This window comes from Bacillus rossius, chromosome 2 (assembly GCF_032445375.1).
Source record: "Bacillus rossius redtenbacheri isolate Brsri chromosome 2, Brsri_v3, whole genome shotgun sequence".
NCBI lineage: Eukaryota > Metazoa > Arthropoda > Insecta > Phasmatodea > Bacillidae > Bacillus > Bacillus rossius.
The window spans coordinates 30652658-30675464 of record NC_086331.1 but is presented as its reverse complement, the minus strand read 5'-3'; the positions used below and the strand labels follow the sequence as shown (position 1 = coordinate 30675464).

The 22807-nt window shown below is 38.9% G+C and overlaps 1 protein-coding gene across 2 annotated transcripts in view; it reads left to right on the top strand.

Moving 5' to 3' along the window:
* The window catches only part of LOC134529220 (uncharacterized), a 168574-nt gene that overhangs the window by 118997 nt on the left and 26770 nt on the right, over window positions 1-22807 (top strand). For both annotated transcript variants that reach the window (XM_063363093.1, XM_063363094.1), the window contains exons 3-4: window positions 13063-13267; window positions 15432-15593. In XM_063363093.1, the coding sequence (XP_063219163.1) occupies window positions 13063-13267; window positions 15432-15593 (367 nt within the window). The remainder of the gene's footprint in view (window positions 1-13062; window positions 13268-15431; window positions 15594-22807) is intronic.

Below are 22807 nucleotides of genomic sequence, written 5' to 3'. Positions count from 1 at the left end.
GAACGATTGATTTTATTTTGAATTGTTTTCAATAGTAGAGTTATCTACGATTGCGTAGAAAACATTTATAGTCCCAGTATATAATATGGTGCATGGTGGGGATTTAAAAACTTTTCAAACATGCCTATAACTCGAAAACTATGACACGTTTTGAATTTTCGTTTGTTTATTCAGAACCGTAATTTACTGGCCTATCAACTATTTTATGCTTGGAGTTGAGTTATAGAACATTATATGTGTGTGTATGCGTTTGTAATTATATATACATACATGTATGCCTAATTAGTTCCCATGGAATACGTTAAGCGAAGAGAAGTGAGCGAAATAATTAAAAAAAAATTGGGGGTGGGGGAGGAAATTTGTGCGTTCGTAACACAACACGTGAAAGTATCTTAAACACAGGTACACGTACATTGTTACGCGCTTGGAGGGGAAAGTAATAGGTACCGGGCCTAAGTAGGCCAAAGGAAATATAGTATTGGCGACGAACAATGCAAGTTGAATAAGGCGACAAGTGAAATCGGCCTCGTGTAGACGACCTTCGGTGGGCCCCAAATGTACTCAAGCCGAACTACCGGCATACTCCCTGACTGGTGACGGAAACGCCCGAGCACTTCCGAAAGTCTCGGAGAGTCATTACATCACCGGAAACACTGAAATATATTTGCTCCGTTCATAAAACAGTGCGCTGGGAACCGTTATGAGACGTTGCCTGTCTCCTTGATACAAATTGTGATACATTTATTTTAAATAAATCGTACTTACTTAAACTGTAAGTTACTTTTGTTTCTGGTAAATTGGAAATAATAATTAAAGTGCTTATTTATTATAAATAGGCTTATTTATTGTTACACGCGATAATTTTTAACGGGTTAGATCATGACTATTTAAAAAAAATAGTAGAGTTTCTGTACAGTAGAACGTCTCTAATTCGCCTGACGACATACTGCCAGGGACTGGAAAAATAATTTACGCGTTCGTGACCTTGCCCGTGATTCGATCATATCTTGATGCCCAGCATTATCCACGTGTGCTGTGGCTAATCGCAGAAGCAGAGCATAGCATAAGTTGATTCAATTTTAGCCTCCATTTTAGGTTATACAAAAATGTAATAATCAAGTCGATGTCATGTGTTCATTGGCTGCAGCCACATGTCAACTCTCTGGGTCACACGTGTTTGTCATTGGTTTGTAGTTCTTCAAGGAGTGTCAGATAACTCGTGATTCAATGGCGAGGGTCATTTAAAGCACGGTCTGACACGCCATGTTGGTTTTTACATTCGTTTGTCAATACTTTTATTTGAGGACTAAAACTGGCATTCGAACAAAATATCTTCCTTGCAATTATTTTATGTCAATATCCGCCACAGATGACAGCACCATGGTTACACATTTCAGTTCCATGCAACTTCCGTTCCATTCACGAAATTACTCATATCAAATGCTGTATACCGAGAGCTAAGATGTTAGGGTGCGTTCACAAAGAAAGCTGGTTGCAAGCGCTTGCTAACAAGCGCCGACAAGCGCTGACCGGCGCGAGAAAAAGTTTTAATGGTATCAAGTGTGTGTGTTCAGAGAGAAAGCTTGTTGCGACTTGCAAGCGCCTGCTACAAGCGCTGAACGGCAAGCAATAACCTGTTGATACTTGTTTTTCGGCACCGGCAGCATTCAGTCGCTGACAACTACTTGTACAGTCAACATGGATGTCGATGAAATTATTTCAAAAGTGTTTAGAAGAGGACCTATTTGGGACAAACGTCTCAAACAAAATGCGAATAGAGTTTACGTATAGAAGTGTTGGAAGGAGATAGCTTTGGAAATGAACATTGAAGGTAAGCAAATTTATTATTTCAGAACATGTGCTGAAGAAGAAGTAGAAATATTTACGAGATCAATATTCCACTGAGCTGTCAAAGATGACTCGTCCCAAATTTGGAGCTAGAGGAGATTAAATAGTTACGTGTAAGTGGCAGTATCTCAAAGCACTTACTTTTTTTAAAGAAATTGTTAGACCTCAAGTTCAGGTAACTGTTCCACACTCAAAAGCCCAGATACTTTTGAAGATATTGAAAAGCAGAGGAACTCTCCAGATATAGGCGACAAGGAAGAAGTTATTGGGTCTGAAGATGTGGTAGTAGTTCAGCCCCAGCAAGATAATTCCGTGGATAATGACGATATATCCACAATAGCTGATCGTTTTTGCGGAATTCCACAAACACAAAACATTAGAAAACATACAATGGATCGAATCAAACGTAGAAGAACTGATGACTAGTATATGTCGTCAATGCTGGAAATCGAGAGAAAAAAACTAGAAATTTTAACACAAAAGAGGAATAATAAAGAGGAATAGGAACCTGAAGACAAGCATTCATTATTCTTCAAGACGCTTTTACCACATGTCAGAAAAATTCGTCCGGAACAGATTTTTCCATTTCGTGCAAGGATTCAGGAAGTTGTTCAGCAATTTGCATACTCCATGTCTTACAGTGTTGGATCTACACCTAGAAACAGCACTCAATTTTCACCTTGTGGCACTTTTAACCAGAGCTCATCCATGGATGAATATGAGGCAACACCAATTTCTGCAAATGAGGATTTTCACGGACTTGACCAATTATTAAATCTCAAATAAAAATAACTAGTTAAGGAGTTTTTATGCGTGTAGGAAACAGTAAATATTTCCAACAATATGCCTATTATATTTAAATTCACAACTGTTTGTGTTTCCTTTAATTTTTTCATTGTTACGTTCTTATATTAATAAATAATTGAAACTCCAACTATGCTGTGTTTTGTGGTACTTTAATTAATTCACTAGACATAAATAAAACCTCATTACTCACTCCGACACCATTGCATAATTAATTCAATTGATCTGATGATATAAGTGCAGATTTTCTTAACAATTCAAGATCCATTATAGGCCTAGACATTTCCTCAAAGATAAAATGCAAACATTTTAATGTGTTTATATTTAACTACAAATTATTATTTGAAAGAATTTATTGTAACTGTGGTAATGTAATATAATACAAACCACATATAAATAGTAGTTTTATCTTATAGTGCATAGTAAAAACTAAACAAAAATTATTATATAGTAAATGGTTCCTAAAAATAATTATTATCAACCAAGACTTACCTCAAACAAATAACTAACCGTTATTCGGGATGAATTGGTTGCTTATGCCAGTTTCCCCAGCATTTGTCCAAATTAGTTTCAATTTTCTTGAGGATATAATTGAACATCCTCAACTCCATCCTCACACAAGATAAAAATCTCACCTTGTCCAGTTTTAGCTGAGGAAACAGATGGTGGTATTCACCAAATCTTCCTCTACCGCGTTTAATTACATGTCTTCGCACTTTTAAATCTACATTTTCTAGTAAAAACAATATTCTTCATCACTAGAGGAAGATTTATCGCAATGAGATTTGAAAGCTTACTAAGCTTTTATTGTGAACACCCAACACTAACCACAAGCCCTTGAAAGCGCTGGGAGCAAGCGCTAGGAACAAGTAACTTGCTACCAGCTTTCTCTGTGAACGCACCCTTACACGTGAAACAAAAGTGGGGTGGGTAGAAGGCGGAGCGACTACCACGATGTTTTCCGTGAATTCGTTTCAAGTTCCAAAGTAGGATGCTTAGGAGCTTTGATGAAATGGATGAAATAAATCTGATTCCTCTGGGTTGGGCCGATGTAGACACCTGCAGTGGCTCGCTCAACACTCTGGGCCGATGCCATTGCATTTTTCTGGGTCTCTTTCTTTCTTAAAAGACAGAGACGACATCTCTCAGCATCGGAAAGTCTAGGTGGCCTGTTATAAATTGGTTTTACTCGTTGCTTCTTCAATTTCTTCATTTTGGTTTGGGCATTGTTACTTGTCGCTTGCGTAAGAAAATACTGTGCACGAAATATCTTTTTTTTTACAAAACGTAGTGTACACTCAAAAGAAAAGAATAAAGTTGTTTGGAGCAAATCGACCAAGAACTTTCGTTGCTAGCTCGCTTGCGACTGAACGCTAGCCGCGTCTACTACGTACGCATATTAGCGTTCGCTGCCGCGCGGTTACGTATTTGCGGGGAACGCAGGGGACAGAGGGAGTGTTGTCACCACCGTTTCCCGTTGCCGTAAGAGCGGGCTTTACGATGGTATAGTTATTATTGGCCTCGAGTGCATAGTTTGGCCGTAGTGGGTGTTTCAAAGTATCCTATTTTTGTGTTGCCAAGTTTCTGTCGTGACCCCTTGTACGAAACATCAGACGTTCATCGAATTCACATGAAAAAAATTATATAAATGTTTCCATTAACCTTTTACGCAAAGAGGGGTTGTCTGTAAAGTCGGTTTACGGACGATAATTTTACGTGATAACGTCATAAGAAAACATTGATGAAAAATTGCATACATTTTAATTTTCAAATATTATTCACAGTTTTTTGCAAATTTAATTAAAATAATTTGTTTAAATATAATCATGAACAATTAGTTAAAAAACCCGCCTTAACCTGTTTGATATTATAGAAGATTTTCTCGCACGGTGGTTTGCCGGTTCTTGCACGCTCGGCTCAGGCGGAACGTGACAATTTTTCGTGCGTGCAGCCGGCGTTCATTGATTTATAAGACGTTATCACGTCACAAAAAATCAAAATGGCGTGTGAGACATAGTCTTGAGGTTTGGTAATCACGAGAAATTTGCATGTCCGTACCAACTGCAAGTTGTGGCGACGAAGCCTCTTGGTTGCTGCTGTTGTTGTTGTTGTTGTTGTTGTTGTTGTTGTGGTCGTGGTGTTGGCGTCTCGCGCCATCGGATAAGGCGGCATTGTGCCACACCGCCAGGCGTGGGCAGCGCGGCGTGGCGCGACCGTTGCTCGGACGCCACAGCTGGTTCAACAACCGACCCGCGCCCACACCCAGCGTTTCACACCGCAGCGCCACCTTTAGAAACTGCGCGACAAACGCAACACGCAAAATGTTCACAAATCACATCTACCTGCTTGTAAACTACGCAAGGAACAATAGCGCAACGCAAGTGTTGTTCAACTTCCAACGTTCTTGCGTTTTGGCTTGCGTTTTCGACGGCCACATTTGAAGGGAAGTTTTCCGAAAACTTTTAAATAGGCAGACGTCATGTGGATTTAATCCCAAGACTTTTTTTTACCACACACGTCATGTTGACGTTTGTGAAACTTTCACACGGTGATAGAAAATGACATTTTATAATACCAATGATTGAAAATGTCTTTAGTTTTCGGGATAAATATTAATTTTCAAGAGAAGCCCATGGTAAATATATATTTTCTACTGCTTTCATTTTTAAGTTTGGTTTGCGTGTTGCGTTGTTGCGTCGTTGCGTTCCTTGCATAGTTCTTGAAGCCAGCCTAAAGCTTGGTTTTGAGCAACGACCCACCGCGCAGTTAGAACTGAGCAGACAAAGAAGTGACAGCTTCGAGCGCCCACACACACAGTTTTACTCGGCGTCTAGTACGAGAATGTCGTGGAGGCATTGTTATTTTGGTCAATTTTGGCAATCAGTTTCATCGAATCTCAACGGTTGAAACAGGTCAGGTAAAAATGTTCAAGTTGCTGCTGAAGAGAAACCAATTTTCCCAAGTAAGGTTGGCTTCGTGAATTGCAAGGCGAATCCCAAGATCGGCGCAACGACTTACGTATGGATGTCGGTACAAACACTCATACAACACAATTAGCAACTCCACAAATCGAACGACAAATTCACCGGTATCAGAGAGTAAATTTCTGCCCTTGAGAGTTTGACTGCAACGTTAAGATTCCTTGCAACTGGCAGGAGCTACAAGGACTGGAAATTTACGGCGACTTTGTCCAAACAATCTCGAAGTACAATACTGCCTTAAACATGTGCATCTACGAACTCTGTACATGGTTCTGCGCAAGGATTAGTTGAAAGTGTTAGCCGCGTGAACTACCTCCTTGGATTTCTCTACCAATACTTCGTACGCCTGGCCTTTCTTTCTCTTTACGTTCGACTCACACAAACAAGAGTAAATTTTATATAGTTAGATAAATTCTATCAAATCTCTTTAGAGCACTGACGAAAGCCAGGCATGTTCATAGTCTTCCATTTCCGGGCCACCCTCGAACGGAACCTGCTGTGTAAACGGAACAGAAGACGGACCAGCTTATCTGCGCGATGTGTCGATCTGCCTGAGCATTTATCCGAGCTTTAAGCTATTGTGCTTGTGGCCAGCTTCTCTATGGCCAAAAGACTTAAGAGAAGTTAACGGCAGCTCCCCTAGGACATGTGTTTTAATTGATTAATTTCGTTAATTATGTTTATTGCTTGGTTCTAAATTGTAAGGAATTTTTAGTTTATTTTAGTAAAAGAATTTTAGTTAATTTTTATGATAATTGTTTTGGCGCGTAAGCGCCGATTAAAACAACTATCTAGTTATTTTTAGGCAAAGTTGGCAGCCTGGTTTTTATTACATTAAGTTTTTTTAATGCATTTTAGTTTAAAATGTTAATTTTAGTGTAACGTATTGCTACGAACGCGAGAGACAAGACCGCGATGCCAGGTTCGGAGCTAGCTGGGCCCGCACGTTCACTGACTTAATGCGCAATCCATTGACGTAAGACATGCCACGCGTGCCTGCCCGGAATACAAGGGTCGTCGCTACCCCCCCCCCCCCTCCTCTTCTACGCTACCCACGCGGTGCCCTACCTCGCGCGAGCTGCCAATGCCCTTCTCGACGCTTCCGGCGTCGGGTCGGCACAGGATGACGCGACTGGCCCCAGCCGCGCTCGTCACTTCTAGAAGGGTGCCAAGGTCTATATAAGCCTGGACGCCAGCCTCCGCGAATGTGGCTCGGTGAAGGGAAATTCGACAGCGGCGACGGAGTGGCTCGGCGAAGGGAGAGTGCGACGGCGGTGACGGAGTGGCTCGGCGAGTTGTAGTGAGCTCCTCGGCGAAGGGAGTGCGACGGTGGCAACGGAGTGCGACGAGAGTTCGGCGACGGAGGTCCACGAGGAGTGCTGCGGCGAGAGTTGCGCGAGAGGTGCGGCCCAGCGAAGTGTGCGGTGTGTAAGGACTTGAGATGCTGAGTGCGAGTAATTGATTAGTAGGCATTTTAAGTAAGTTTATGTATTAGTATTGTAAATATTAGCAGTCAATAAAACTGTGCAAAAAAAATATAATTGAGCTATCCTTATACGAACCCAGTTCTTCCCACACAACGATTATTAAAATCGTAACAGTATATTTTACGTGAGGCCTAAAATACGTGGTCAAGATAATGAACTTGCACGTCTCCGCCACGAGGCGCGGTAGGAGAGGAGGTGAAGAGTGACGTAGTGACGAGTACGTAGAGGCATTCGCGAGCTCCCAGCTGACTGGCGCGGACGAGTGTGTGTTCGCTGGCTGCAAGGGTGGTAGCCGCGGTCGGGTCGGGAGTGATGGCTAAACTAAGATAACTTTAAGTGAAAGTTAAGTATTCGAAATGCACGAGTCGAGAGCACCGGACGGGTATTCGGTGAGCAGAATTCGCGGCGAACAAGTGCGTGCGCGCCCGACCAGCGAGTCCACGAGACGGGCAAGCCTTCTAGTAGCTGCTCGGTGGATCGCACTGGGTCGGGAGACCTGGTTTCCACAGCGACGTCTTCAATGAACAAGTAAGTCATCAGCTCCATCCCCTAAGCCCTTGCATTCCCGTGGGCGGAGTCAGCTGCTTTGTTACATGGCGTCTCTGTTTGATTGTACGCGTGTTGCGACTTCATGTCAATTGGCCGCGCGAGGGGGCCGCCAGAAAAACTTGAATTAAACGATATCGAAAGTGAAGTTTATGGCCAGTAGAATTACTTTAAGTAAAGAAAGAAAACACGTCACCGAAAGGAAAATATGCGGTGCCGCGGCGCGCGAACTATTGGTAGACCCGAGTCGAATCATTTAAATATTATTGTATTAATAAGTATTTGTGTAAATACCTTTTTGAGTGGATTCCACGCGAAGCTATTGAACTCGCTTAAGTATGATAACCAGGCTGAATTGTATTACGACATTTATTTTGTGGTATTTGTAAGTGCGGTACATATATTTAAAAAATGTACAGTATTAACAAATATCTTGTAGCTCTTATTGGATTCGGGATTATCCGTTGCATGCTACAGGAACCATATTGAAACTCAGAGTTAATTTGAATAAAGTGTTTGAACGTATTTTCTAGTTGCGTCATTTTTTCTAATAAGGTGATTGCAGTTGGTTCTTACTTTAAATTTTATGTATTTGATTGTTTTGCTCGGCTTTTCGGGGAACCTGCTTTAAGGAACAGCGAGAAAAATCACACTCAAAAATTAGAAAAAATAAAAAAATAAAATTGTATTTTTAAAATTATTTTAGAGGCCGTTCACAGGTGGGTTTCTGACTGTGTTGGCTTATCCTGGATTGGGTAATCCATCACATGCTCAATCTTACGACTTCGTGTTCCGTCTTCTCACAGGACTGTGCAGTTTTCCTGTCCACACACTACGTCTTGACACAACTAGAACTGCGCAGGGAAATCGTTGCTCAAAACGTTGCTTGTAGACCGGCCTTAAATAAAGGTAGAGGCATCTGTAATCCCCGAAAACATTTCGTGTCAAGATATGTCTCTCAAAACACTGTTATTGTAATGGAGGATCAGGGACGTGCAGTAGTACAATCACAACACTCTCATTGGCTGAGTCAAGTTCGGGATAACACCTTTTATCGACCAAAGCCAACAACATAACAAATCGTACAAACTATTGACCTAGCTTGTAGAAATATATAAAATAATCTAATTTTCTCACACAATTCAGGCGTCTTCAAGTGAATGGCATTTTGCAAGATCGAATTTTTCTTCAAATCACATTAAATTTTTTAGTTAATATAATTCAATGAAGTCATGCGAGTACTACTAGGAACTTCCAGGACACGCATTTGTCTGAGGAGCTGAGGAGCGGTCGTATTCTTATTTCATTAAGACGTTGGCACCTAACTTGGATTTTTTGATGTTGGTCGTCATCTTGGAATCTTAAGATATTTATCTTAAGATGTTTGTCTTTGAATGCATTTGATCTTGAGACATCTTGGCGGGAATTTACGTAAAGACTTCTATTTACATATTGGCTTCTCAGGACTGCCGTTAAAGCTTGACAATTGGAGGATCAATTTACTCGGAGGAGTGAGGAGGTTACAATTGTGTCTTTCTCGGAAACGTCTGCGGCCAACCCGGAGTCCTAAGTCATATCCCGTGTACTACTGGTGATGTCGATTGTCATCGGCCATTTTGTATGTCATTGCAGCCATATTTTTTCCGACGTTCACTGGTAGGCAGTGCCGCAGTTACTGTGTTGTTTATTTGTCATGCCTTTATAAAGTCCTGAGCGCATTGTCTCGGTAGTAAACCAGAAGACACATTCGGCTATGATGGAGTTAAAAAGAAAAAAGGCAAGCCGTTCACCCAAATGTAAAGTTGAGAAATAAGGGTTCAAATAAGTTTCTTAGTTACGTAAAGACTATATTGAAGTGAATATGTGAAATTATCATGTTTCTGCTGGAAGAGATTGGTAATCTATGTGAATTCATTCGGTCATATGCTATAAATTATAGATACGGCCATTTACTGGGAGACCATATTTGTTATTGATTACTAGGGTGCAGCACAATCGCCATGTATCATTTCAGGGATCATTACAAGAAGGTGCCACATTTAAGCTCAGAATCGTTTACTGATGTCGCTATCTTTAAATTACTTGTTTTCCTGTTAGGTTGAGCTAAAGTCACCACTTTTAGTTGCAGTACCAGGGTCGCTAATGTCGCCAACTAGAGAGCGCAATATTTAATTTCAGGCGTTACTGGTAGTGTGCACTACAGTCGCGCACAGTGAGCAAAATGACTGCTCCATTTGATAGTTAAATTTTATGTTTGTTAAGTATGTTTTTAAAAATTACAGCAAGTAAAATATTTACAATCCATTGTTGGCTTAGTATTTTTTGACTGGTAACTATATGTATATTTTCTCCTACGAGTATGTCTTAAAATTGTTTATAATCCACACATTAATTTTCTCTACCTCCGTTATTCAAGTGTATACGCATTTTCTTTATTAATGACATACGTAGTGTGTATTTATTCACAAGATGTCTTGAAAAATGACTTGTATTAGTTTTTTTTAAAGACATCTAAGAAATATACCTATATTTATTTACTTCCAGCTATACATCTTGAAAACAAATTGCATTAATTTTAATATCTCCAGACTTAATGGAAATCATTTTTGTCGGCCTCTCACTCTTCCCGTACACATAACTGAAATATTTCTAGCAATCATTATTTATTTGGGCCCCGGGCTTGAGACCGGGGCATCATGATTGTTTTATAGCAATGATTTCTCAATGACATACCAATACTACGCAGGTGGGTTACACACGAAATTAACGTTATTTCTTTAGCATGTACAGCGTCTTAATTTGTCTAGCAGGAACCATTCTTCAACATTAGTGATTGGTTCTGCGTGCACAGATGTGTTTACTTTATTCAAACTCTAACTTTTATTTAATTCATATTTATTCATAGTGAAGTGGAACCATCTTCACAATTGACTTTTTTTTTCATCATTCCAAGTAATTGCCAAATTGTTCATGCACTGTATACAAACGTCTTGTCGGAATGAATTGATGTTCAGTATTTGAAGGCACAGCTAGGGTATTTGTAATTCTGTTTTTCACAACATACTTCTCTGAATGTTCTAGGCCTTTATCACCCATTTCATGTACAACTATTTGCACATATGTTTTCCATTAGGCTACATACACCGTGATATTGTCCTCAGCACATAAATCTTTTATTTTACTCATCGCAATATAGAAAATGTATGCTAGGGAAGTGAGACGTAGCTATTTCTATGAGTTTTAGCTACATTCTTCGATACAATTTAAAAACTAGATGTATTTATTTTATATATGTTGGTATCAGCGTCCATGAATACGAGCTGAATTTCTTTACCGTATTATTTTCTTGTATAATGAAAATTGTTAATAAGTGTCTTGATCACATCCATAACCCACCCATTAGAAGTTGGGCAGTGGAAGTGGCTAATTATTTGTTTACGCACACAAATATTTGGCATCGAAATGATTAATTTCATGTTATGTTATCACCGCATGTTTAAGCTATATCTCGGTTATTTGCTCTGCAACGTATATTTAAAACTTGTGACATGCCTCTTTGTATTGTTGCTTCAACCAAGTGTTGTTGTCTTGTCAACAATTTTATCTTCCAATCTGTCATTCTGGACTGGCCCCTAAAGAAAACTCCGGAGCACTAAAATAATGCTCACAGTAGGTGTATGTTCAGACAGAGCCCGTGGAAATTCTCAAAAACATCACACAGAAAAAGAACGTCTACCATATTTGCATAGGTAAGAATGCTCACAATTATTCAACATTTAAATTCCCCCATACTCTCTGACCTTGTGCGTAATCTTTATTGCTGATGGATAAATCTTTCAGTATTTTTAAAATGACTCATTCGGTGACAGTTTTTCTTTATCGAACTTCTCACAATTGTTGACATAGTCATAAGGAAATATGCATTTGCAGGTGACAAGTTTTTGTTGGTCTGGAGAAACGAATCGAGAAATGTAGGTTTTCAGCCAACGACGAGGCTGTGACTCATTTAATTGAAATAATATTATTGAATCAAACTTTTTTCATGAAGCTTTTTTTTTCATTGTGATGAGTTTCTTTTAAGGGTGAGGGGTGATGGAAATTTACCTTGCCGCCATAACAAATATGTTTAACAGTAAATGCCAAGTTGAGAAACAGAAATGGACATTTTTTCGGTCGATGTCGCATCATATTACAAGTATTATTGTAGTTAAAAAAGGTTAGGTTAAGTTTATTATGGTCTCTCACTTTATTGTTGTTGCTGTGCGTTACCAGTTCCCCTACTAGGTTGATCACAAGCCTCAGGCAGTGACATATATTAGAAATTAAAGAATGCCATTTTAGTTTTCCTGAAATAATATTAGTACCTAGTATATTAAAATATTTCCGAGGACTGGAGTCGGAGTAAAGAGTTGGAGCCGATGTCCGCCAGCTTGGATTGTGACGTCACGGAGGCCATCTTGAATGACCCTTAACTTGAATTTTGACATTGACCTTCAAAATTTGCCACAATTTGTCAAAAAATGAGTTCGAAATTCCCAAAATGTGCCAAAACTTCGCCCAAATTTCCAAGATTAGATAAAAAAAAATTCCGCCAAAAAATTTAAAATTAAAAAAATTAATTTTCTAGGGAAAAAAACTTGTATATTATCGTTGTGGCCTCCAACTTGAAAATCTGTGACAACCAACCAGTAACTAATTTTCTTAGAAATATCTATATCAGATATCATCCCCACCTCTAGATATGTTTTGGGTAGTTAGTATGCCGAACTATTGCAAGTGGAGTGTTGGGAACGGTCAAGCCGTCTTGTATATCTTTATCCTGCTGTAGGTTAAGTGACAGGAATATTAAGGCATATCTTATTTAGTTAGGTGCTTGAACGAGTAACATTCTTATAAGTAAATATGGTAATTCCTTCTTCCAGTTTAGGGCCACTTGCAAATCTCTTTTAATAGGGTAAAATATGGTTGTTGTGTAGGAATTTAAGGATTAGAATCAATTTGGTATTTAAGAAATTACTATCCTTAGCTGAAGGAAGGGGGCTTAGTGATAGTGATTATTGCCTTGGTGGTGGGGGCAGTATGCTGGTGGAAATTGTGGAGGAAAGTTACTTTAAGACAATTTTTAAATTGAACTCTTCGGGTTCGAACACTGCCAGGACGTCATGTAAGAAATTAATTTTCTTAAATATATATTTTTAATTTTTAGTTAATTTTTTTATCAAATCCAATACAATGGCATTTAATATGGTGGCCACGACGTCGCTGACTCTAATACAGCGGCCGTAATGTCAGCTGTCAGCCGAGGTGGCGGACCATGGCTCCACCCTCCAGCACCTTTGCTCAGACCGACATTTAAATAATTCCCATAAAGGACGCAAATCTGTGTTCCGTTGCAGATCCTGAGCGTGGTGGGGACGTTCGTGTCGCAGCTGCTGCCGCCCAACTGGCCTCTTCACCTGGTGTTCTTCTGGACCGGCATGGCCGAGGAGTGCCTCCTGCCGGTCGTGCTCGCCTTGTTCGACGACAACTTCTCCGGCTGGGTGCACGCCACCTACACCAGCGACCGCAGGCTGTTGGTCGACCTGGCCAGACACCACCAAGGTAAACATGTGCATGCCGCACCACACACGCCATGAGTGGTTCAGACAGGTACAGGTACAGAAGTGACTCATTACCGTATTTAAACATGATGTTTCTGGAACACCACCAAGGCAAACGTATGCATATCTCACCATATACCATGTGTATATAAAGGGGTTGGCTTAACCAGCAATGTTATTTTTTTATTTTTTTGCTAGTTTCAGTTTTTATCAAAGAAATATTTTAAAAGTTCAACTATTGTAGTTAATTTATATGCATGATCCAGCTGTGGAATCCCATAAATTCAACTTATAATGAGTGGCAAGAACACAATTATTCAGCAAAAATTGTAACTATAAATATTCACTTCACTTTTCACAAATATCAGTATAGAGTACTAGGGGTACATAATTTTCCTAGCCCAATACATGAGTCCTACCAAATTCATGAGTACGACTTGTTGGTTTGCGCCGAGCTCATGCTCATCACCATCGTCCTTCGTCAATCTCCGGACATCATCAATGCGTCAGAGTCGTGTTCCTACCCCACTCCCTTCCATTCTCCACCTACCCCTGCTCCCATCCCTTGTTTTTCTTGTTGCGAAGCATATTCCTAGTTTATATAAGGTCATGTTAGCATAACTCTGCCGATTCTTCCTTGACAGATTTTGGACGGACAACTTGTTACGACCGTGCTAGTCGTCGATTAAGGGCGAGTTTCATGTTTCTAATTCACGACTTTGTGGTTTTAGTGGCATCTAGACCCGTGTCAGCTATTGCATGTTTCTTTTAAATTCTATTTTACTGCCACGTTCCAAATTATTAATTTTCATGGGGTTCTATCAGTTTCGGATTAATTGTTTCTTGCACCCATGATCGACACCCGGTTGGTACGCATATATGTATTGTTCTTACGTTATGTCAGAGGTTACATAACGCTTATTGCATACACTATCTCAGTATTATCTCATTCTTGCTCGTTATCCAAGATAAAATGAGACATAATTGTATTATCTTATTTATTGCTTGTACATTGTTGCATAATTAATTGTTTAAAGTAAAATTTGCATATGTAAATGTTTGTGCGTTAATTGCGCTATGAATTTCGAGGCTAGTTATTCCCTCATATACATGTATAAATTCGTAAATCATAATGTTAATGCAAGATATACATGTTTTATACATATTTACTTTAACTTTTAAGTCTTGAATTTGATTGTATTCTGTATGGAGTAAATCGCCCATATTATGTATTTTCTATTTAAAAATTTATAGAATAAAAATATCTGTTAATGAATAATTTCTTGCTTTCTGAGAAACTTTAAAGACATATAGGGTACCAGTGATTTTTCACATTGTCTCCTACCTCAAGGGGAGTCTTTCGTAGTGCGATACCTGTTCGTACTTATCTCCGTCGCAGGTTCTGGAGCTTCCTTGACGGGGATACGCCATTGTACGCTTCAGGTTCAGTGGTTAGTTTCTGGATGGTGAGCCAGAAGTTTCTGATTCGATTCCCAGCCTTGTCTGGGATTTCTAACTTGTGGAAATTATCCTTCACACTTTCGGTTGTTTTGCAGGAGTTTATGCAGAATTTCATTTTGGGGAAGTGGTGGTGGGGATATAGAAATACTTTGCATGAGGTATTGTTTTCAATTTTTTTTTCGTTTTTGTTGTTGGAAATGATAGATTTGTACAGATTTTTTAGCATTTTTTTTTGGTAGGGGCGCAAGGATATATCTCCCCAATCCCCTCTGTATACGCCCCTGTTGTTTTGTCCCTTCACCACTTACTGTTGAAGGCAATTGTCATTATCACAGAATCATCTTGTATACTCCACCCTAGTAATCTCCCCATAGATTTAGCTAGAGTACAACCCAATTTCTGGGCTGATCCTCTAATCATCAACACCATTATCAGTCATGATTTCTGTGATTACAGAGCAGAAAAATGGCAGATGTTACAAGGCAGTTTCTCTCCCCCCCCCCCCCCCCCCGAGCTTTCTCTATGCATGCCCAGTTGGTGTATTTAAACCCAGGACCAATCAAGCACCTTGATTTCTGGACTCAGTCACACATTTGAGGCAATACCAAACTCTACATAATTGTAGAGATAAGAGCTAATGATCCAGATGGTATAATTTAATTAGGCTACTTACAAGATTACTTATGTCTCGTTTATTTTTTCAGGACTGGATGGCAAATTCAGAATATTCAACCCACCGCTGGCTGATGTCCAACCACACCAAAAGCTCCACCATTCTCAACAACAGATGAAGTTCCCCATTACCAATGGTTCCTTGTTCACCACCGTATGTGGAAGACATCCAGTCATCCACAACTACAGGAGAGGTAAAGGCATTAAGGACAAAATGTTTGTTGATTTAAATGTTATAGACTTTTTTCCTTAAATGGTAAATTTAAGTTGTTAAGTTAATGAACACACTGGTGTTTCAGCCATAGTTACAATCACCATCTTCAGGGCAGCAGATACCTAGGTACTAGGGTTCATGGTAGCAGGGCCGGAACTAGGAGATTCGTTAGGGGGGGCAAAGCTTAATTTACCGCCCCCTCCTTACCAACATTATAAAATACCCTTTTTCGTTAGAAGCGGGGGCTGAAATGATACCATTCACTTATACATAATTGAGAACCTTTATTTATCAAGTACTCTAATTGGAAAACTAATACAATTACATTTTTTATTATAATGAAATAGACTGTTATCAAACTATTGTTTATTGTTTGCACAACAGTGAAAATTAATGTCCTACCAATAAGTTTATTAAGTAGCCTACTAAAATTACGTAAGGAACATGTGATTATGAATTAAGTATAATATTGTATTGATAACCATACAAAGAAATTCAATTCAAAATTTAATTTTTCGAGCATGATTAGCTGCAAAAGTGTTAATAATATCATCAAAATTGATCAAAGAAGCTCGTTTGTGTTCAATAGATATAATACTTAGATTTGTTAATCTCTGCTGATCCATCGTGCTTCTCAAATAGCTTTTAATAAGTTTAAGTTTACAAAAACTTCTTTCACCTGACGCAATTGTAACTGTAAGGGTGAGAAACATTCTCAGAGCAGCAGTAATGTTAGAATGTGCTTCCTCCAGTTTATTTTTGTATATAAGGCTCAACATTGTTGATGCTGTAGCATCTTTTAATTCATAGTCTACTGTTAATGCATGGTGCTTAAAACTTTCAATTTCAAATACGAATTCTTCTTTGTTAAGATCGGCACTGTGTTTCCTAATTCTGCTTCTTTGAATTTAAATCTTCTACTTACATTTTATGAATTTGAACACCACATAAAAATCCAAACTTTTTGTTAATGTTCTCCAAAGCCTTAAACCTGTTACTCAGTTCCATAATTAATCTGTCAATGACTTCCAACATTACTTGATGAAGTTTTTTTGACATACGCCATTGCTAAGCACTTTTTCTGTAGAAGAAAACTAAAAAATAAAATAAATAAATAAGTAAAAATAACCAAAAGACAAAAAGCAAAATTAAGCAAAAAATTTCTGTTGTCAACAGGATATAAACACCACAAAATATTCCGTAACAGGAATATGGTCAACAAAGAAATAAAAACAAATAAAAATGTACTAAGAGAACGAAAAAACCCCACAAATGATGACGACACAAAAATATTGAACCCAAAAAAATTCAGCACAATGGTTGAAACGAGACAAAAACACGACAAAACGAAAAGACGAAACAAACACAATAGTTTTTCCAAAACAGAAACAAGCGACGTTTCGGGAACTGCTATCTGCTCCCGTCCTCAGGCAGAGACGCACATGGTACGAAAACACAGGAGCGACTGAGTAGGGGCTGGAAAAATGAGGGTATTTATCAGAGAAAGGGCTACATCTTGCTCAGCCAAGTGATCATCCGCGCAACGGGTCCTTGAGATGCCAGCTTTCATTGCAGTGGTTTTACTCACTCCAGACCACGAATTATGGTAATACTTGTTTCTTAGAGTGAAGTAACGCATTTGAAGTACGAATATATTTACAAATTATGCATAATCAAGTTAAATAGAATTTCTTAATTTCTTGGATAACTTATTGGTTGCGATATGTACACTTTCAAAACTTTTTTTTAATGACTAGTTTCATTATGTTTTAGTGAACCACTTTTCATATTTTGCCGCCCCCTGATATTTGCCGCCCGGGGCACATGCCCCCCATGCCCCCCTTAGTTCCGGCCCTGCATGGTAGGTACTATGTATGCTAAGATGGCTACTGTTGTGTTAGTTGAAGCATAAATGTATTATAAAATAATATGTGGCTTGATACAAATAGCATTTAAGAAGGTGAAACTTTTCACATCTCTAATCTAATCATGACCAAGGATCATTTGGCAGAATAATTTGGTATATAACCATTGCCTTCCACATAGTGAAAATGAACATTCAGTCCTAACCATGCAAATATAATTTCTCAAAAAACGTATTGGCTAAAGATGTTGTGACCTCTGGCTTACTAGTCAGACACCCTGAAAACTACAAAAAATTAGCAGGTATTCATTAACACAGTAAATGGAAAATATATTGATTTAAATTGGTGACAGGCTGAACTAAAAAAAATTGCAATTTTGAGTTACAGAATTCAAAAAACTTGATATGGTCTGAAGAATGTTTTGAATAAATGATACATAATACAGTCAAATGGTGGGTTTCCCGTAACAAAATTGCGGAAGTTTTTTTCTGAGTGGTTCTATACGTTTTTTGGGGTTCTGAATCCGAATTTCAAGTTTTCTGCCGTGTAGGTCAGCTTCACAACGAAAAATGCAAAAACGTTCAAAATGTGTGTACTTTTTAATTTTTTCGTTGATGTCTCGACAATTATGCATTTTGTTTTACAAAATTAAAGTAGACAAAATTTCTCACAAAATGAGTTCTTGTAGTTTGATTTTCTGATGAGTGGTTTCAGGACTAGAGCGTGCTGAAAAACAGCGATTATTTGGCCTTTCTGCGAAAAAAAATCAACAATTCCCACTAGTAGGAGGAGCGTAGGGGTACTGGGACCGATGTAAACATTGAAATGTAAACACCGACCCCACTACCCCCATGGGCGCCGCCATCTTGTTTCATGGGCGCCGCCATTGTTGTTGACATCGGTTACCAGGGCGCGCCACCGTCGCCGCCACTGGGCGCCGCCATTGTTGTTGACATTGGTTACCAGAGCGCGCCGGTAGGCCGCCATCTTAGTTCAGCCTTTAGTTACCGGAGCGCGCCACCGTCGCTCCGAATGTGGGAATTGTATACAAAAAAGCCTTGGCGCTGGGTGGATTCGATCCCGGGGACGCACCAACATCGTGGTTACGAGGCGTGCGCCTTGACCACTAGACCACGGAACCATATGAAGTATGGGGAATTAAATAACGAACATATGCTTTAAAGAAGCTATGCTTAAAAGAAGCTATGGCTTTAAAAGCAATACTAGCTATGCGTAAAATCCGAAAAAAATATATGTCTATAAACCCCCACCCCACAACCACCATTATGCCTAACCGCCATATTTTAAAAAAGTATGCCTATAGACCCCACCACTCCACAATCGCCGCCATGTTTAAATATTAAAAATATGCCTATAGACCCCCACCACTCCACAACCGCCATATTAAAATATGCTTAACCCGCCATGTTGTATTCGAAAATAAATAAAATACCGCTATGTTTAAATTACGAAAAATAAACCCCCAAGTATTTCTAAAAGAAACCCCCGCCATACTAGCTATGCTTAAACCGCCATGCTTAAAAGCCCCGCCACTCCACAACCGCCGCCATGTTGTATGCTTAAAACAAATGACGCCATGATGTATGCTTAAAGCAAACCCCCCACCATTATGCTTAACCGCCATGTCTTAAAAAAACATGTCTATAAACCCCACCACTCCACAACCGCCATATCTAAATATGCTTAAAAGAAGCAACTGCCATGTTGTTAAATTTCGAAAAAAAAAAAAAAATATGCTTAAATAATACAGTCATTATAGCTATGTCTATAAACCCCGCCACAAAAAGTATGCTTAATCGCCATATTTAAAGTTCGAAAAGAAATAAAATATCGCTATGTTTAAAATTGGAAAAGTATGCATAAGCCGCCAAAGTTAATTTCCAACAACCATGTTTCAGTATGCTTAAAAGCCCCGCAATACCAGCTATGACTAAAACAAACATAACCTCAAAAATCCCGCGCAGAGAGAGCGAGATGTTGTCCGCTGGAGCGTCACTCGTATACTGCGCAATTATAATCCCCACATCATATTATAAGCATAATAAAGGCGCAATGATGTATGCTTAAAACCCCCGCCATACTAGCTATGCCTATGCCGCCATGATGTAAGCTTAAAACACACACACACACCCCAAGTATGCCTAAAAGAAACCCCTGTCATACTAGCTATGCCTAAACCGCGAAATTTAAATTTCCAACAGCCATATTTAAAGTTGGAAAAGAAATAAAATACCGCCATGTTTAAATATCGAAAAGCAAGTACCGCAACCCCACCACCCAGCATATGTTTAAAACAAACACCACCATACTAGCTATGACTAAATACCTGAGAGAAACATAACCTCCAAAAGGGGCCATACCAGCTATGTCTACCCCAACCCCACCACCAGTATGCTTAAAACAAACACCACCATACTAGATATGACTAAATACCCGGAGCAACATAACCTCAAAAAAGGCACCATACTAGCTATGTCTACCCCACTCCCACCACCAGTATGCGTAAAAGCCCCGCCATACCAGCTATGACTAAAGAAACATAACCTCAAAAATCCCGCGCAGAGAGAGCGAGATGTTGTCCGCTGGAGCGTCACTCTTACACTGCGCAATTATAACCCCACACATCATATTATAAGCATAATAATGTCTTTAAAAAAATGCTTTAAGTAATAAGCATAATTAAATTATATAATATTAGGATAGCATAGTTAGGACCCCTGCAGTTAACACGTAGCGTTAAGTAATGAGCTGCGGCACGATTGACATAAGTTACCGAGATAATAAAAAAAATAGCAAATAAGCATACATAAAATAAAAACTCACCGGAACGCACCCCACCCACCCCGGCGATATGTAACAAACAAAAACGCAGACGAAAAGATATACTAAAAAATAGTAACACCTATGTACGCCGTGTAGACAACCGACAGCATTTAACGATAAGTAAACATATAAAATATATTACAAAGCGGGAGCGGCCCGCTCACGAATATGTTTTAGTGTTATAAGCATAGGTAAAACTTAAAAGTATGTAAAGAAATTTTAAGTATTAAGCATAGTTACTATTATTTTACGTCAAGTAAAAAATAAATATTATACAAACAATGTATGGTAATCGGCTCTCGGCCAATGTGTTAAGCATTACAAACGCCGTGCTGAGAGCCCCGCTCGTGCGACCAGGAATGTATTAAGGGACCCCTGCAGTTAACACGTAGCGTTCAGTAATGAAAAAATAAAATGTAGCCGCGGCAATATCGTCAGAAACAAATTACGTATGTAACCGAGGTAATAAAAAAAAATAAACTATAGGTGCCACCCCCACTCCTAGTATGCTTAAAACACCCACCCCCACAAGTATGCCTAAAAGACACCTCAACCATACTAGCTATGCCTAAATCATTTGCAGTCATGCTTAAAAACCCCCGCCATACTGGCTAAGACTAAATGGAGTGCCACATATACACACCGACACCTTTAATATCACAGAGGAGAGCGAGAAACGTAACGTAAAATATGCTTGAAGTAATAAGCATAGTTAAAATTTATAATATTGTAAATACATAAAAATAAGCATAGTTAAAAAAACCGTAGATCACCATTTAATAGTACTGGACCAGATAACATATGCCATAGCGATAGCATGAATAAGCATAGTTAGGACCCCTACAGTCAACACGTAGCGTTCAGTAATTAGCTGCGGCACGATCGTCAGAAACAAATTACGTATGTTACCGAGGTAATAAAAAAATAGCAAATAAGCACACATAAAAAAAAACTCACCGGAACGCATCCCGCCCACCCCGGCGACTTGTAACAAATAAATATAAATAAACGTTGAACAAACGACCGTGTAGGGGAGCTGTAAGCCTGTTCGCGCACCGCAAATAAGCATACATAAAGGAAAAACTCACCGGAATGCACCCACTCCAACACGGCGACGTGTAATTAAAAATAAAAACGCAGACGAAAAGAGATATTAAAAATAGTAACACCTATGTACGCCGTGTAGACAACCGACAGCGAATAACGATACGTAAATTTATAAAATATATTACAAAGCGGGAGCGCACGTCTGTAGTCCGTAGACGCACTCCTCAAACTGTTTTCAAATTCCCGGTGCGACGAAAAGAAAGCTGTTTGTCGACCCTGGCCCGCCGCGTGCTATAGCAGTTTGCAGCAGATTTCACGGAACACAAGAAAAAACGTACAGCCCAGTGATACATGAAACCGCCGAATGCATGTGAAAAAAAAACTACCATAAATAACAAAAAAAAATTAAAACATAAAAAAAACAATCAAAATACACTCACAAACGCAATACAGCGCAATGCAGTGAAAACTCCCATGAAATAAGAAAATCGCTTATTGAGACAGCATGATGCAAAGAGTAAAAATCCCTATACGTAAAATAAAACAAACGCGAAAACAAAGATATGACGTAATAAAATAAACAAGCGACAGCAAAAGCAAGAAAGGTTATAAAAATACTAATTCATTTACACATTGAGGAATTAAATAAGGACGGACCCCCCCAAATACCACTAGGCTAAACACAACCCATAAGTAAATCACAATAAACCAAAACCAGTCTTTAAAAAATCTATCTACGAGAACAATATTATAAAACTACCACACTCTCCAACACACCAAATGACACGGCCCGATAAATGACAATACAAATAAATATCAATAACCATAAATACCTACATAATCAAAATATATTATTAAGCAACCGAAAAATACACCACAGCCCACATAAGGCCTCGCGAACGAACGGCACAACACCAGAGACAAAACATGCTATTCCCATTTGTTAAAAAGACGCACATACGAGTCTTTAGTGCTAGCCCAGCTAGTATACATTCATTAATAAATAAAATCGGTTATAGTATTATGTGTAGGCAATAAATAGGAAGTACAAAGCGATATAGCCACAAGACGTTATTAAATATAGTAATAAAGTCTATGTATAGCCAGTAAATAATATATATGTAAGTAAAACGTGTTATGCCCTAAACTAAATATGTTAATGTTTAATTCCTTATAGTCATACTTTGTAGGAATATAAACATAAGTCGTTTGAACGGTCTGTGTAATACAAATGCTTATCATCAGCTCTGAGTAATTTATCCTTCATATAAGTAAACTTAGCATGTTATTCTAATAAACTATGTATCATTGCAAGTATAAAGACCCCAATATACCGCTAACTAATTTGAAATAGTCATACCATCATTATTAAATAATCATACAAAAAATATTAAGTGTTATCCATCCTTCCCTTTCGCTCATGACATAGAGTGTGGTG